The sequence below is a fragment of the Barbus barbus genome, assembly GCF_936440315.1.
Source record: "Barbus barbus genome assembly, chromosome: 28".
NCBI classification, from domain to species: domain Eukaryota; kingdom Metazoa; phylum Chordata; class Actinopteri; order Cypriniformes; family Cyprinidae; genus Barbus; species Barbus barbus.
The window spans coordinates 18967090-18986013 of record NC_136756.1 but is presented as its reverse complement, the minus strand read 5'-3'; the positions used below and the strand labels follow the sequence as shown (position 1 = coordinate 18986013).

The window sequence follows — 18924 nt, the reverse complement described above, 5'->3', positions numbered from 1 at the left end:
GTGTGTTCAAACGGGGGCATTGCCCTAGAGCAGTGCACTTAACCCGCTGTTACTCCAGGAAGACTGTCTCTGCAATTAGTGTACTGTACATCCCTCTCGGTGACAAGTGTCTGCTGAATGGTGAATAACTGATAGCACTGTCTAAGTGAACACCATAAGATGGAAAATATTAAAAACCATTGTAATTTTAAACTGCATTTTGATTGTTTGTATGTTACATGTATTAAGATCCACCATTAAAAAGGAGAGTTAGATGAGACAACCGTGTTTCTATAGGGAGCGATGCAAAATTATTCATTATGTCTTAAGGTAAGAGTTACCCCAACATTTTGAGTTCATTTTAACATGCAAATATGTGTTTTGACAAATAAGGTGCCTGAGCTTGCATTGAATCAAACATGTTTGCAACAGTTTGTGTGCAAGGATTACAGCGACTTAGACTTTGAGAATGTCATGGGAATATCAGGAGGAATTCATTTGCAGACAAAAGCTTCAAGCTGATTTTAATGCACGACAAGTGCAGGTAACCTCTTCCCCATGGATAACTAGGCTAGATAAGCTGACCTCTGTTTCCACTTGTCTTTGAAAGACATACAGAAGGTTCTAGATTTTTTACAGATCCAGTTTAGGTTTAGTGAATGCATGCTGTTCGAGAATTCAGATTTATTTGAATTTTAGTCTTTTTTTTTTCTTTTTTCTAATTTAAGTTATCAGTAATGTACACTGCAGTGTCTATTTTAATAGCTTACAAAGGTTGGTACATAAACACATGTAATTTCATGACATATATTGTACAATCAGGAACAGTATTTTTTCCAATGTGGAAACAGCTAATTTCTTTCCTTTTATGAACAAGGTTCTTGTTCTCTGTGAACCTTTAAATTAAAATAAAGATAAAACTAATACAACTGAATTTTAAACTGGCATGCTCACACATTCTACATGCAATCGGGCACAAGAGCGCGCAGAGACGCGTAGACAGCGCGAGTGCGCACACGCGCTCGTCTGTGTATGTGTGTGTAGACTGATCCGTTGCATTCGAAAATGAGCAAAGAGTCGCCCACATTTTCTGTCGACGCTGCATAAAATCGTTTGCCCAATATCCTTCCCTTTAATAAGTTTCTAGGCTGCCTGTCCCTTTAAACGAGTCATTTTTTCTTTAATCCTGAATTGATGGCTTAAATGCGGAGATAGATAGAGACAGAGGGTGCCTTTTATTTATCAACGTCTAGAATTCTTTATTTTTGTCCCGAACGCCCTCAAAGTTTTTTTTTAATCAACTGAATACAACTCATTTGATTCAAAATGAAAAGCCTTTAGGGGGAGACTGGCGGCATTTGGATACAGGTCCAGGACTGCACAGCTGGAAAACTAAACGCTTTCATAGAAAAAGATCATTTTGGAAATATGCCTCAAAAATGTAAGTGAAGAAACTGTCGTGAGGATCATGCTCCAATGAGGTCAAAGTGACAATCTCCGACATGTATGAGGAGAACCGAAAAAGTAAGTTTTATTTTATCATTTAATTCAAATTTTTAGGTTTAGTTTTTATAAATACACATACGTTGTGTATCCGCCGTTAAATAGTCAAATACAAGCGTAAACGTGTGTTCGTGTCTATATGAAACATAGTAATTTTGTTTCAGTTTATTTTTGTTGTTGAACTACTCTTTAACATTTAGAAGATTGACAAAAATAAAACACCTGACATGACGCAACAACAATGTACTAAACGTTAATTAAATATCAGAAAATAAGAAATAAGAAAATCACTTTTTTAAAAATAAAATGCAACACCGATATCATGGTTTATGCAGGAATTTTGGGAATACCTCTTCTTAATTAATTTTGAACAGTATGTTAACTTTTGGAAAGATTATTTAAAAACTAATTTTTAATAGCAGTTTGCTGTAAAATTGTACAAATGTGCATATTGCTTTGATGTATATTATATTTTTTATTATTTCACTTCACATTTTTCACATTTATATATAAAGGCAACTTATAGTTTACCTATTATATTAACAGATTTTTACTGAAACATTTTTTGTTAAAATAAACATTTAAACCATGTGAAATACTAGCTGAAATAGGGTAACTGCACCTCATCTGTCAAAATAATTGACAGTTGTATTAATTACATAAACACAAAATGTTATACATGTTAATTATAATGAAAGATGAAGGTTTTGAGCCTTGAGCTCTGTTGAGATCAAATTATGAAATTATTTTTCCAATTTATTTTTCTTGTTCGAAGCACCAGATGTTTCACTGCCACAGGGTCATTTTCAGAGCGCAACATGCACATGCGCTTTATGATGACTTTCTGATTGCAGGCAACCTGCAATTACAGATGTCATTTGACTTCCATCATAGCCAAGTAACCCCAGCACTGCAGGTTAATGCACATAGTACAGTGTAATGCAGGGCCTCTGGAGATGGCAAATGAATATTCTGCTGGTAGCAAGTGTGATTAAATGGGCCTCTAATCTTTGATCCCTAACTAGCTCAAGAACCAAATCCTTCTGCTTTAGAAACAAGTCTGCACATGAAAGGTGCTGTATGTGTCTCTTTGCACATGTTTCTACACCGTTTAGGTCACTCCATTAAGATAAATAAAATATAGATATATACAAAAGCATTAACATGTAGCAGTATGCAGAGCACTTAAATTGGTGTTGTTGCCTTCAACTGAAAAATAATGCCACGCTGCAATGTAATAATTGTTTTTATTTTTATTTATTTATATATTTTTTGGTTAAGTCCATACAAACTGTCTCGCCAAAGAAACTAAGCTTCATGCTTGTTTAATCTTCAATGAGAATCATAAAATTGTCTCAGTATCCACAGCCACACAACTATAGGAGTTGCAGCTCACTGTCGTGGTATTAAATGATGGATTAAAATTAAATGACAGGTTCATGCTTTTGAGGTCAGTTTTGTTTATCCGTTATGTTCAGAAATAGACATAGATAAAAACTTGTTAAAGTAAATTTCATAACTTCAAATTTCAAACTCCCCCCTGTGTGAAATTATGGACACACAGCAAATATAATACCATGATTGAAAACCCAACAAACCTATCTTTAAAGTACAAGAGAGCCTGTTGGCTTATGTTAGCCGCCATAGTAAGGGTTACACAGAGCTGCAGCCAAAACAAAAACTCATTTTTCATAATACCTTCTTTTAATGATGTGCTAAATTGGCCCCTCAATTTCCATTTGGTGTGTGTCTTTATCAGCACAGCGCAGCAGTCATGATAGCTCACTTTACAGACCTCACACAGGAGTTTATTTCTCTCTCCTGCCTGCCCATTTTAAATGTTCAATGAAAGTACTGATTGCTGTTATCTCTGGCCGATAGGATTCCCTTCGGTCTCACTGAGGTCTTATGCATATAATGAAGTTATAATTCACTATCTGCATAGTGTCCTCGCGATCTCTCTCTTGCACCTCCCCCTACCCATGACTCTCTCTGTTAGCTGTCAGCTAGCTGTGCTTAGAGGCTAACATCATGAATCCACAGGTACTCACATATGAAACCGCTGGCCCAGAATCCCGCTCTGCACCCCCTCTCACAGTGGGAAGTAGGTCACAGCTGTTACTGTGTGGTTCTCCTCACCTAGTGCAGAGGCCTCCTGTTCATCAGAGACTGTGGCAGATTAGAAAGCTTTGTCTTCTTTATCTCGCTCACCCTCTTTAATATGACCAGAGTCATTCGAGTTTCATGGTTTTTAGTTACTTAGCTCTCTATCACTCCTTTCCTGTGTCCAGATGATTAGGAACACTTGTTGTAGCAACTAATGATAAGATTGTAGCAACTATTGATAAGACAATGCCATGGAAAATATAGTAAAACTGAGTGACTTACAGTACTCTTTATAACAATAGTTGTTACTGTTTATGTTGCATCCTAAAAAGGTGTGATGTAGACCCGCAGCTCAACAATAAGTTTTGGGGAGAGTTTCAGGGCAGTTGAACTGTTGTTTGAACTGTCACCTTCCCTGTTGGGCCAGTTCTATATCTTAAGCTTGATTAAAAATTGGCAGCAGCTATTTGCACTAAGTATAAATAGTGATAGAGGCTATTTGCACTTAGTGTAAGATGATAGATGCTATTTACACTAAGTGAAAATAGTAGTATTTTTAGTGATATGCTATTTACACTAAGTGTGAATAGCTAGATTCTATTTACACTATGTTAAAATAGCAGGATTTTCTGCTATTTATACTACTTGTTGCAAATAGTGGCAATTATCTGCATCTCACTATTGTAATACATTAAACAGTATGCAATAATAACTTATTGAGTGTACATTTTAATTTTAATTCAAATTATTAAATGGATGCCACCTTATTGAGACAAAAGCCCTCCCTACACCTACCCTAACCCTACCCGATACTTTATTTTAAAATTTTTGATTATTTCCTTAATTTTTATTAAAAATAAATGCTTTTCTGATGTCATTTGAAATTTGAAAAGGGAGAAAAAAAGTTCGCCAAAAGGCAGATTTGAACCTGGGTCAGTTGCATCAAATGTAATATGACACACGCTTAACCAACTGTGCCACTGGACCTGATGACTGACAATCGTCTTTTGTAATGTTGACTAGCCCAAAAACACCTTGGGGGGCGGAGTTAGTGTAAATAGCCTCTGCCAAAAAGGCAGGCTATTTGCACTTAGTGTAAATAGACACTCCGTTTAAAATTTCATAAATGAGTCGACGCTCTTACCCCCTCTATCTCTCCCACTTCACCTCCTGTCAGCTCTACACTGTCCTATCATAATAAAGGCAAACAAATTAAAAATTAAAAAGAAAATATCATGAATGAAAAATGTGTAATAATAAGTAATATATTTTTTTAATTGCAAAATAAATAATGTAAATATTATACATTTAAGATGATGCATTTCAAATTATACATGTAAATATAAAATTATTTCATTTTAAAGATAATTTGTAGAAATTACTTTTTAGGGCAAATAAGCAAATATTTTTAATCTCTGGTGATAAATAAGTAATTTATTTTGACACTCAAAGAAGAATTCACACAATCTCAGCCAATCAGGATTGATGTAATGTGAAGCAGTATTTTGGACCGATGAGATTTTATTCAAACTAAGACTAAGCTTGCTATGTTGGGGAAATAAAGTGATAAATATAGGAGAGAAGCTTTTTTGTTGTTTTTTGATGCTTTATCACATCTCAGGACATTTTTGGGGGGGTTCACTTTTATTAGGAAACTCTACTGACAGTACTAAAATAGCACATTTTTGCTATATGTATGGTCTTATTGGTGTTTTAAATTGAACTTTAAAGTTTAAAAGTTTGGGGTTGGTAAGAATTTTTAGTGTTTTTGAAGTCTCTGATGCTCGCCGAGGCTGCATATATTTGATCAAAAATACAGTTAAAACAGTACTATAATACAATTTAAAACAACTGTTTCTATTTTGATGTATTTTGAAATGTAATTCCTGTGATAGCGAAGCTGAATTTCCAGCAGCCTTTACTCCAGGGTTCACTCACATGATCCTTCAGAAATCATTATGCTGATTTCTTATCATTATCAATGTTGAAAACAGATGTGCCGCTTAATATTTTTGTTAAAACCATGATTTTTGTGGAAAACCTGATTGTTTAGGGTTCTTTAATGAGTAGAAAATTCAAATGTTCAGAATTTGATTGAAACAAATCTTTTATAACATTTGCAAATGTCTTTACTGTTACGTTTGATCAGTTTAATGCATCCTTGTCACTCATTGACAATGCATTAGTTAATTTTAGTTTAGAGACTGTTGTTTGCTGTGTCATCCAGACATATAACCCTTCATTAAGTGACTAAACCTCTGTCTTTAGGGAATGGGTACTCCAATGAGGAAGAGGAGGGTGGTGGCGAAGCGGAAGAGGAGGAGGAGGAGGAGGGAGGTGGAGGAGGAGAGGACAATGAGGGCGACGAGGAAGAAAAAGACGAGTGGGAGGAAAATGAACGGCCGAAGATGAACCGTACGGAAACTCTCAACTCCACCACCAGCTCCACTGGAACGCAGAAGAAGAAGAGTCAGCATGTGAAGAAGCAGGTCCAGGGCTCCAACCAAGTCCAACGTGCACCCAGAGCTCTTTTCTGCCTTAAATTAAACAACCCCATCCGCAGGGCCGCCCTTCACCTTGTGGAGTGGAAGTATCCATTACAACTCAGTCAATGACAGAAAACAAAGCTTTACTACTTCTCTCAAGCTTTCAAACAGTTTACCTCTTTTGGTTTGAATATTTTTATTGATTTTTTGATATCACATTTAACAATCTCCCAATCCTTACCAACCCCGGAGTAACGCTCATGCTGTCCAGTAATTCAAAAAGGAATTACAAGTTTAAAAAAAAAAATTATAATAATAATAATAATAATAATAATGATGAAAAAAAAAAAATTATTCAGTGCATACATGTGTACATCAGAGAGAAGAGGGAAATAAATAGATAAAATACAAAAAACAAAATGTAAATTCAAATCAATGAAAAGGGTATTATTTAAAATTGTCAACATAATCGATGAAAGGTTGCCACAACTTAAAGAATTGTTTTCCCGATCCTCTTAATGAGTACCTAATCTTTTCAAGGTATAAACAAGACATCGTTTCTCTAATCCATTGAATATGTGTGGGTGGGAGAGAATTCTTCCATTTTAATAGAATGGCTCTACGTGCCAACAAAGAGGAAAAGGCAAGAATTTTACACATTGATACAGACAGCTGTAACTCCTCTGGAGCAACTCCAAACAATGCCACAAGTGGTTCTGGTTCTAATCTGCACTGAAGAACCACAGAAAGGGTGTTAAATATTGACCGCCAGAAACGTTCCAGTTTGGGACATGTCCAGAACATGTGAATTAAAGTACCTTCAGCACACTGACATCTACAGCACAAAGAGCTAGTACCAGGAAACATTTGAGCTAATTTAACTTTGGATATATGAGCTCTGTGTACTACTTTAAACTGAATAAGAGAGTGTCGAGCACACATGGATGATGAATGAACCTGTTTAAGTACACAGTTCCATGTGTCATCCGAGAGTGGTCCACCAGTTTACCTCTTTTGTTGTAAAAAACTTAACTGTTGTAAGTAACTTGCTAAATAATGCCTGTTGAATGTAATGGCACTCTAATAAGATCACGTTTACCTTAACATGTGACTCCAGACCATTTGATATCTTTATTCTTCTGGCCATCTTCGCTAACTGTGTTGCTCTGGGGGTCTCCAAGCCTTTTCCCGAAGACGACTCGAATGCCACCAACCATGACCTAGTAAGTATTGCTCTCTCTCTCTCTCTCAAGACTGTGAAATTGGGGTGGTGTGAATTTCAGTTCAGCTTAGAACTGAAAAGGGATTGAAGAACACTCATGGACAACCAGCTTCTAGGTTTTTGTGCAAACATGGTAAGTAATGGTAAGTTCCTTCAGTATAGTTCCTTTAATAGTAAAGCTCCTTTAGTGTATTTTATTGACCCTTGTGGAAACGCTCAGATCCACCATGAGATATGGTTAGTAAAATTGGATATAAGGTAAAAGTGTGCAATAGCCACCAGAGAGAGCGAAAAGGTGTTTCCCTTCCCAGGTGTTGTTTCATAATCAGATATATTGGGATGGTGCCCGGAACAGAGCGCTGACCGAATTCCTGCTGACCGTTTGGGAGGTGTGTTATGGATCTCAGGTGCAGTCAGAAGCATGTGTGTTTATGTATTATGTAATATACATTTCTTTCTAATGGTTTGTCCTATCTGTTTTTTTTGGTCGTTTTCTGCTGTGTCTTTTGGTAGCTCTCTGGGTGGTTGTTTCCTGTTTCAGATGTGTTGGGATTTGAGCTCTGATCTTTTTCTCAAAAAACTTTGAAGAGGTTTTTGTTCATTTCTTTACAAGGTCTATTGTGACTGTAGTTTTACAGTATGTGAAAGTGACGTCACATACAGCCAAGTATGATGACCCATACTCGGAATTCATGCTCTGCATTTAACCCATCCAAAGTGCACACACACCCAGAGCAGTGGGCAGCCATTTATGCTGCGGCGCCCGGGGAGCAGTTGGGGGTTCGGTGACTTGCTCAAGGGCACCTCAGTCGTGGTTTTGAGGGTGGAGAGAGCGCTGTACATTCACTCCCCCCATCTACAATGCTTGCCGGCCCGAGACTCGAAACCGCAACCTTTGGATTACAAGTCCGGCTTTTAACCATTACATAACCATTACACTACAAATGTCCCCCAAATGTCTAAACGGAAGAACAGTGCCTTTAATTTTGTGTAATATTGCAACCACATGTACAGAATGGACACAATATTTGTGTTTTTCGTGCCCTCAGAATGCTGGTGTGATTTGATTTTTTTTTTTTTTTTTAAGTATTAAAACAGAAAAGATGACAGCGAAGTCATTTCAAAGAAAGACATTTGTTGGTGCTTGGACAGAAAGACATGAGAACTCAAATTAAGAATGTATGGAACTTTACATTTTATGTAGAATGTAAGCTACTATTGTATACTATTAGTAATAATGTATACTTTTTTAAGGGGTCAGTAGTTTTTAAAAAAAAATTTAAGAAGTTGAATTTACTCCCCAATGCATGTATTTAATGAAAAATACAAAAAAACAGTAATATTGTGACAATTTAGTAATAAGACTAAAGTTGGTCAAATTTAGTGTGCATTTTGTTATCCCTCTGAAAATAAAAACAAATGCACAGAGAAACACACACGTGCCACACACACATAGGGGCATTGGCCTCAAGCAAGAGCGTTTTGTCATGTGACTCATTTTAGCCACACTATTTTGAGTCCTACTGCTGTTCCAGCATCAGAAATTTCTAGAAGCTTTGTACTTTGAATAGAACAATTTGAAAATCAGGTGCCATTTTTATGTAAAAATCCTTCTTTTTTGCCGTTTGATGATGTGGTAATCCCCCTCATCTCACAACCTCTCATTGTATCCCATCAGAGAGCGTAACATTTGATCCACTCAGCAGCCATTCTTAAAGGCACAGTTCACCCAAAAATGGAAAATTCAGTCATTGTTTACTCGCCCTCATGTTCATCCAAACCTGCATGACTTTATTTCTTCTGTGAAACACAAAAGAAGACATTTTGAACATTTGTCTCCACCGACTGTCAATGTAAGGGCAAAAAAGAGATATTTTTGACATGAGGTTGAGTAAGTGGTGACATAACTTGCATTTTTGGATTAACTCTTCCTTTAAATTTTAATTTTTGGTTTAAATCCCCCTGTGTTACTGAGATGATGGCACCTCTATCTGAGATGGCAAGGCTTTAATTTTCTTGCATGTTAGTGGCATTGAGGAAACAAAATGCTTTTTTTCTACACAGCTGCAGTGAGGCATGCAACAATGCGAGGCTGCATGAGATTTTGTGCACTACAGCTTCACTTCGGCATGCAAAGGTCACTGAGATGAGAGAGAAATCGTAAACGAAAGAGAAGTGCCCCTAGCTATTGTTTCTCAGTAGGGGTCGGACCAAATGAAACACCTTTCGTTTAAGTCCAGAAATCCTTTCTCCACATCTCGGCACACTAGCACTTTCACTGGACTTTGCCAAATCAGCCATGTGAGCCTCAGAGTTTGTCCCGCTGTCATCTCGAGTGTACAGGCGCATGTGACTGCGCCCCATTCGTACTGAAATGCTCTACGTGTTGTGAAGTTCTGTAGTGGAGGGGATCTTCCCTAAGGCTTGTGTGAGAGAAACAGGAAGAGAAAGAGAGGAAATGAGAGAAAGGAGACCAATCGAGTTGCATGCGATCAGGACCCTGAACACGACCCCCCTCGGGCATTGCCTCATGCCTGTCCCATCAGAGCATCGCATTCTTTTTATAGAAGAAGAATTTGCATTCAAATGTAAGAGAAGTGACACTGCAGTGACAAAAGAGCCACAACAGGGCATAATGTGCAACCCAGATGAAAGATCACAGTGTAGCATGAACTAATGAACGAATGACAGTGTTTTCTTCCAGAGTCAGCTTTTATGGGGGTTGGGGGGGGTTGCAATATTCACTCGTTGAATTGCATACAGACTAGATTTACATATCAAGAGAAAAACACCAATGCTTTCTAGGAAGCAAAATAATAGTGTTGATGTTTAAAGTAAGCCATAGGCTTTGGTTTAAAATAAATGCAGTTTGCCTTTTTGTTTGAAAAAAAAATCAGACATTTTTGCAAAAGGGAACGTAATGGTGACTTACATTTTTATTATAAAACATAAATAAATAAATAGAGCTAAATATATATTTTAATTATAAAAACTAAATTAAAACTTACTTCTTAGTCCCCTAGCTTTGAACAAACATAACAAAATTATTCAAGTGCAAGGGCTAATGGGTATCCTGTGACTAATGCTAATGCTCAGTAGCATATGCTGTGATTAAAGCTCATAGTACTTAGCCTTTCTTTCCATTGCAGTTTTTTCATTGTCACATTTAAATATGTACACACACAGGTCAAAGTTTGGTGTAATTACAACTTTTTTCATGTTTTTGATAGAAATCTCTTATGCTTATCAAAGCTGCATTTATTTGATCAAAAATTAAGCAAAAATTGCAATATTGTGAAAAATTATTACAATTTAAAATAACTAATTTATTCCTAATAATTTAAACTCATTAAAATAACAAATTTATTTCTGTGACGGCAAAGCTAATTTTTTCCTTCAAAATCATTCTTGATCTGTCATTTGAAAAATGACAGATCTCTTAATGTACAATGTAAGTGTGTTCACTGTTGGACATTGTTATTGGACTTCTTAAATTAATTATTGAGTTTAAAAGGGAAAAGTGTGTCTAAAGTTAATTTAAAGGGATAGATCGCCCAAAAAGGAAAATTCTGTCATCTTTACTCATCTCCGTTTTGTTCCAAACCTGTTTGAACTTCTTCTATGGAATATGAAATAACATTCTTTCAAAATTCTCAAAATATCATCTTTTATGTTCCACAGTAGAAAGAAAGTCATTTAGTTTTTAAATGACTCACGAGGATGAGTAAATGATGACATCATTTTCATATTTGGCTGTCCACAGTGCCAATAATACCCACAGAATAAACAAGTTTACATTGAAATCAGAAAACAGAATAATGCTTGATTTGAGTTCAGTCACATTCACTTGCTTCACTCTTCCTCTGCGTTTTTGCTGGATAACAGGACACCCAAATGATGTAAAAGAGAAAGAGACAGAGAGGGTTATTAAGACAGTGAGAGCACAGAGAGTGGTGGTCAGGGGAGATTGTATGAACTGCCTGTTCGTTTGGCTGCTCTAAATGCTCTTGGTCCTGATAAGCAGCTTACTCTTCCTCCCCTGTCTCTCATCACCCTTCCCCCATCACCCCATCCCTCTCGCTCTCTCTCTCTCTCTCTCTGTCTCTCTCTCTTTCTCTCTCTCTCGCTCTCCATCTTTGTTCTGATGCTTAAAGCCACATCCTGGAATCCAGGTGCAAAGGAGGGGGCATGCATTTAATGAGTGTGTGTTTGCTGTCAGTCTCTCCTCTCACAGAGCCCTCTGCCATATTGTTTGTTATATTTTACTGTCCATCATCTTGGTTTCAGTTGTCTTCGGTTCATTACTCAAAGGCATTCAGCACTCTGAGCCTGTATGTCTAATTACAAGGGCTGTCAATCGACTGCAAGTTTTAATTGAAATAATTACATGTTTTGCAGATTAATGAAATGAATTAATTGCGATTAATTGCACATATCAATATGTGCTGAGAAAAGCCCCCAAAATAAGATAATTAAAAGGCATTTCACTGTTGTGGCAAACAAAAAAGCACTGAATAGTGACTTTTAGAAGTCAAAACATTGCCTATTACCATTTAATTTCCCTAGCCTGCGGATATATAAAACCTATTAAAAATACATTATTATCATCATCACTGGCATACAGCGGTCCAAAAAAAATATTTCAAGTTTAAAAAATAAAATATATATTCTTATTACTATTTACATTTATATTATTTATTATTATTATTATTTATGCAAATTAATTGCATTTATTTGTCTACCAAAGAAAGGGTCTGAATGCTTTCATGGTCTATCTGCTCACCTAAGGAAGGGGATATTCAGTTGAGAGCCTCAGAAATAGTTCATGGACGTTCTGTTCCTGTCAGTTTGCTTAAAGCTTCTGCATACTTTAGACAGAGACATACAGTCCAGCAAATGGAAGTTTATGCTGTATGTCACTATACATTAAATCAAGGACAGCAGTGTGTGTGTGTCAGTATGGTTATTATTGTCCAGATGGTATTGTCCTCTGTCTTATACAGATGGTGTGGGGTTTTTTGTGGTTAATTTGCTGTTTCTGTCTATATGTTTGCTTATATGGAGGGAGTAAGTATGTGCACACAAGTGTGCCGCCACAGTGGACAGGCTGCTGTCATACGCCAGCAGTGGAAAACGAGAGGGAGGGAGAGAAAGGAGAGGATGACAGATTAGTAATCCTTTGAAACGCTCACAGATTCCCCATTTTGAAGTCCAGCTCTGCTCAGGACCGGCCCTCTTTTGTCTCTCTCACTCACTGTGTTGTGAACAGGTCATGGGGTCATACCAGTGCAGACACTTACCTTAAATGTACAGCCTAATTTTTTTTACTGTTAACAATTAATATGCTAAATATGCTATTTTTATTGCATCTGCTTTTGAATATTGATTTGATGATATGATTGTCAGGTGTGGGTGAAGGGATAGAGCGAGGACTCAATTGCAGGAGGCAAAAGGGCTTTATTAATACAAAAAAATTAAATAAACCACAAAAACTACCCTTTAGGGGAAAACAGACTGGCTTGGCAGGACAAGGTTTTGCAAGGCAAGGCAAGGCAGGACAAGACTTCAAACAGGGTAACATCGACGACGGAGTGGCACAGAACTGCAAACACAATGCGATTATAAAGGGAGCAAATGAGAAGGGTAACGAAAACACAGGTGGGGCAAATTAACCAATAATCAGGAAACAAGGTGGGTGGGGTCAAGACAATTGACATGAAAGCACATGGCACATAGAACCATGTGCTCACACAAAACAAAAACAAGCACATGGTCAGCAAAACAGAATCACCGGCCATGTGCAAAACAGGACAAGAACACGCAGCTAATGAGAAGACTCATAAGCCGCGTGTTCACACAAAACATGACAAAAATGAAAGCACGCAGACGAGAGTGTGCTCACCAGAAAACAAGACAAGAAGAGAGTGTCAGGGCTCCGTCAACAAACCCATGAATAAACTAGACCAAAGTGACAGAACCCTGACAATGATTTGTGTGCCTCAAGCTTCCTTGTCAGGTTTGTGACCATATTAATTGAGCTAGTACATGGATTATTTGTACTTTTAAAACTTGAATTGTCATTTAATTAATTTAAAATGAACTAATGAGGGCAAAAAGTATTAAAACCTTTTATATAATTGGGTATAAGGTTGTATAATTATGAAGTTATGAAGTTATCATTATTACAATTAATGGCAAAATGAATGTTTTGAAATATAAACTGATATTTCCTACTAACACACTATGGCAAAAGATAGAAATAACTGACTTAAAACCATTTTAGCTGGTGAAAATACTAGTGTTCTAATAATTTTGGCCACCACTGTAACAACCTTTTACAATCATTTTTAAAATTACAATCTGATGTGTGTATGTGTGTTTGACCTTTTATTTTTTCTTTGTGTCTCTCCAGGAACAAGTTGAATATGTGTTTTTGATCATCTTCACCATCGAGACATTTCTGAAGATCCTTGCGTACGGCCTCGTCATGCACCCGAGCTCTTACATCCGCAACGGCTGGAATTTACTGGACTTTGTCATCGTCATCGTAGGGTATGACACCATCTTCATCGCTCTAGCCATCCATCCCCACTTGTTTATTTACTGTCTGTTTCGTTTGAAAATGAGTCATAATAACCGGAGTGGCATCACAGCCTTTCCTCCCATGATTCACTTGCATATTAATTTTTGTAGATGATTTTTATTCAGGTTGTGTAATGGCCAGCAGCAGCTCTCTTATCCACAATTCTCCTCTTGTCCTGCTGTTCTCTTTACCCCATTTTCTCCCTCATTTCTCCCTTTTCTCAACCTCTCCCTCTCAGATTATCTGCTCAGATCTGGCTGTCAATCCTCGCTCTCTCACTCTGTCGTTGTGTCTTAATCTGACCTACAGAGACTAGGCACTACCATTAATTTTACACACCAAGCTTTACAGCCCTGTGGTAAATGTGTGTGTATGTGAGAAGTGTGTCAATACATGTTTCATCCACTAAAAAAAGAATCAGTCTTTCATAGTATGACGCTATTTAAACTCATTTTCTTCCTGCTCACACCATAGAGTGTATTTAAAGAGCGATAAGCTCCCCAGAGCTCTGACTGTCCTGCTAAAATGGGCCTAAACAGCTGTTCTGAGGTCATTAATGGCCAGTTGGTCAGAGTGATGGTTAATTATCTAAAGGAAGATGACTGTGCCAGGCATTTAGCGCCTTTTTGAGTATAATTTTGAGAGCTTTTTTTGGTATTGATTGGAGATTTCATTAAGCTCACAGACAGAACTGCTAATGGGCAGGTGGATCTGTTCAAAACACATGGTATTACACATCATATTACTGCTGCTTATAATACTGATGCCATCCTGAGAGTATTTGTGCATGCATGTGTATGCATGAAAGCACAAAGATAGCTGGGATAGGTGCCACAAATGTTGTTGCCCAGCCAGCTTCCACAACACTTCAGTATGTTCATTTGGGAATAGAATTTTGCTAGTCACGCTGTATGTTTTCAAACCACTGAAAAGAACCAGTTGATATGAGTCATTTGTTTGGGAATCAGGATACACTGTTCACGCTGTATGACGTCCTAAGAAGTATTGGCTCATAAGAATCATTTGTTTGGAAATCGGGTGACACTGGTCAAAATGTATGTTTTTGACTTCCTAAAAAGAGCTGGCTCATGAGCACCATTTGTTCAGGAATCAGACTAGTCAAGTCACCTTTATTTAGCTCTTTTAACAATACAGATTGTGTCAAAGCAGCTTTACAGTATTAAATAGGAAAATAGTGTGTCAGTAATGCAAATGGACAATAGTAAACACTCAATTTTCAGTTAAAGGCAGTTCATCATTGAATTCAGTGATGTCATCATCCAGCTCAGTTCAGTTTAAATAGTATCTGTTCAATCAGGTCGACGATATCCCTGGAAACTACACCAGTTACACTCTATTTTATGGATTCACTGAAAAGAACCTAGCTTGTATAAGAGTCATCCATTTGGGAATTGGACAGGACTGGTTTTTTGTTTTATATTCACCTTTGTCATCTCATATTCATTAGTTTTAGTCAGTTTTACTAAAATGACTAACGTGGCATCTAATTTTGGTATATTTTTAGTTTTAGTTTTTTATATAAGAAAGTAAGTGTGAAATTAAACCGAATATTAAAACACTCTAAATATAATTAAATATTATTATAAGATTTAACATATGAAAAAAACTGCCTTTGTTGTAAAACCTGATCTCCTGCATTTAAATATTTTTAATCTTTCATTTGATGAATATTTGAAGTTCAGATTTTAATGTAAGAAGATCATAATTTTACCTTTAATATTACATTATACATTTTATTATTTAATATGTATTTAATGAACCATATTTATGTATATTTGCTTTTGTTGTTTGTATTTTGCAGGTTGTTCAGTGTGGTATTAGAGACTGCTACTCATAAATCCGGTGAAACCACTTCACACTTGCCGGGGAAACCGGGAGGTCTGGATGTCAAAGCTCTCCGAGCATTCAGAGTCTTACGACCCCTCAGACTGGTTTCTGGAGTGCCCAGTGAGTTTGTTTTTGTAATTGAAAGAAAATGAAGCAATTAAATTTGATGCCTGATTTAATCTGGTTTACATTTCTATGAACTATTCAGTGGTATTTTACCCACACAAGAGTGTTATTGTGCTCCTAAGAAGGTATTCTGAGATGCTTTGCATGGAGTGATGTGCTTTGTCATTTCCCCTTTCTCATATCAAGCCATTCTCAGATGCCCGTCTGTGTGACGTCACACAGACCCAGGCTCCCACGATTGTTGATTGACATTAGCATTTTACCTTAGACTCGCCCTGAGTGAGCTGTCATCAGTCCACCATTGTTTCAATGCCAGAGCGAGAGTAGACAAGAATGGCTCCTAAGCGATTGAGGTGTTCTGTTCTTGGATGTAATAATGAACATAGCAGTCGTCATTTACTCCCGACATCTGAGCCGCTGAAGATGCAGTGGAGTATGTTTGTTTTTGAAGGGAATGCACCCCCCCCCCCCCCACCCGATCAATCTAAATGCGTTCTAAATCATTCCTGATCCAGCTTCACCAACAGAAGAAGTGAGCATAAGGTTCTTTTATGAATCTTTGCAAATCGCCTTTCCTAATGATGCGCTAGTTGCCGAGTTCCATGGCTAAAGTAAACAGTTTCATGAGAACGGCTCATCACCCCACGGAAGAGAGGGGCGGGGTGAGCAGAGCTCATTAACATTTAAAGAAACATGCAATAAATCGGGTTGCTGTAAACAGAGCTGATTTTGACTGGGTAAAAAGGGTGTTGTTTTACAATACCTTTGAGAAATTTTAACCAAAGTATGTTATAGACTTTTCATTAAGACCCTAAATAATTATATCAACTTGTGGAAAATGGGCATCCGATGACCCCTTTAAACAATTGCGCCTCCTGGTGTTGTGTTGTAAACATGGAAGGGTATACGCGGTCAGTGTTTTATTGAGGTTTTCATTTTTTGTGTCAAACGTTCAAATTCATGCAGCTGCTTTTGGCCCAGAGACATCATTAGATGACTTCAAACTGAACTACACAGTGTGGAGTAAATGCGTCATCTGTGTCCGAATGTTATGATTGGCCCAGAGTACAACATTTTTTTAATTTTGAATAAAATAAAAACTAAAAGATATTCAAATCACATGAGCCAATATTTGATTTTTTATTCACAATAAAACATAGAGAACATAACAAATGTTCAAACTGAATCTAAACTTTATCCACTAAATGAGCTCATTTCAAATTTAATGAAAGTGACGTGACATACAGCCAAGTATGGTGACCCATACTCAGAATTTGTGCTCTGAATTTAACCCATCTAAAGTGCACACACACAGCAGTAAACACACACACCGTGAACAGTGGGCAGCCATTTATGCTGCGACACCCGGTTGGGGGTTCGGTGCCTTGCTCAAGGGCACCTAAGTCGTTGTACTGAGGGTGGAGAGAGTGCTGTACATTCACCTACAATTCCTGCCAGACCTGAGACTCAAACTCGCAACCTTTGTATTACGAGTCCAATTCTCTAACCATTAGGCCACGACTTCCCCTTATGAGACCTGCCTGCTACATGTCTCAAAAAAGTTGGCACAGTGGCAACAAAGGGCTGAATTTTTTTTTTTAAAGATTCAGTTGGGAGAACATCTAGCAACTAATTAAGTTGACATCAGGTCTGTAACATGATTAGCTATAAAAGGGATGTCTTAGAGAGGCAGAGTCTCTCAGAAGTAAAGATTGGCAGAGGCTCTCCAATCTGTGAAAGAGTGTGTAAAAAGATTGTGGAATACTTTAAAAGCAACGTTCCTCAACGTCAAATTGCAAAGGCTTTGCAAATCTCATCATCTACAGTGCATAACATCATCAAAAGATTCAGAAAAACTGGAGAAATCTCTGCGCATAAGGGACAAGGCCAAATACCTTTGTTGGATGCCCGTGGTCTTCGGGCCCTCAGACGACACTGCATCACTCATCGGCATGATTGAGTCATTGACATTAATGAGCCCAGGAATACTACCAGAAACCACTGTCGGTAAACACAATCTGCCATGCCATCCTGCAGATGCCAACTAAACCTCTATCATGCAAAAAAGAAGCCATATGGGAACATGGTCTAGAAGCGCCGTTGTGTCCTGTGGGCCAAGGCTCATTTAAAATGGACTATTTCAAAGTGGAAATGTGTTCGATGGTCAGACGAGTCCAAATTTAACATTCTTGTTGGAAATCCTCCCCCCTACAGAAGAGGGAGACCTTCTAGTGTGTCATCAGCGTTCAGTTCAAAGCCAGCATCTCTGATGTTATGGGGGCACATAAGTGCATACGGTATAGGCAGCTTGCATGTTTTGGAAGGCACTATGAATGCTGAAAGATATATAAAGGTTTTAGAGTAACATTTGCTCCCCTCCAGACAACGTGTATTTCAGCAGCACAATGCAAAACCATATACTGCAGCTATTACAACAGTATGGCTTCTTAGAGGAAGAGTCCAGATGCTGAATTGACCTGCCTGCAGTCCAGATCTTTCACCTATAGAGAACATTTGGCACATCATTAAATGAAAAATACATCAAAGACAACCACAAACTCTTCAGTAGCTGGAAACCTATATCAGGCAAGAATGGGACCTAATTTCAACACCAAAACTCCAGAAACTTATTACCTACTTATTACGATGCCCAGACGTCTTCAAACTGTTTTTAAAAAAAGAGGAGATGCTACACCATGGTAAACATGCCCCCGTATCAACTATTTTGAGACCTGTAGCAGGCATCAAATTTGCAATTAGCTCATTTTGTGCATAAGATTGTAACATTTTTCAGTTTAAACATGTGTAATGTTATCTATGTTCTATTGGGAATAAAATATTGGCTCATGTGATTTGAAAGTCTTTTAGTTTTCATTTTATTCAAATTTTTAAAAACGTCCCAACATTTCCGGAATTTCGGGTTGTAGATGTCTTACGTCAGCGCGTTCTGAAATTGTCTACATTCTGAAAATCTACATTCTGCGTTCACGCATAGCATCATTCCGGCAATTTACTGGTAGTGTTACAGCTTCTCATACTGGTAAGTTGTTATATTAATATTAAGTAAGTTA

General features: G+C 37.5%; 1 protein-coding gene across 1 annotated transcript in view; it reads left to right on the top strand.

The window, feature by feature from the left end:
• Positions 1–1481: 1481 nt before the first annotated feature.
• The window catches only part of LOC306848817 (voltage-dependent L-type calcium channel subunit alpha-1D-like), a gene marked incomplete at its 5' end in the record, with an annotated part of 42295 nt that continues 24852 nt past the window's right edge, over positions 1482–18924 (top strand). The window contains 5 exons of the mRNA XM_079383573.1: positions 1482–1503; positions 5857–6178; positions 7192–7297; positions 13709–13848; positions 15702–15847. Of these exons, the coding sequence (XP_079239699.1) occupies positions 1482–1503; positions 5857–6178; positions 7192–7297; positions 13709–13848; positions 15702–15847 (736 nt within the window). The remainder of the gene's footprint in view (positions 1504–5856; positions 6179–7191; positions 7298–13708; positions 13849–15701; positions 15848–18924) is intronic.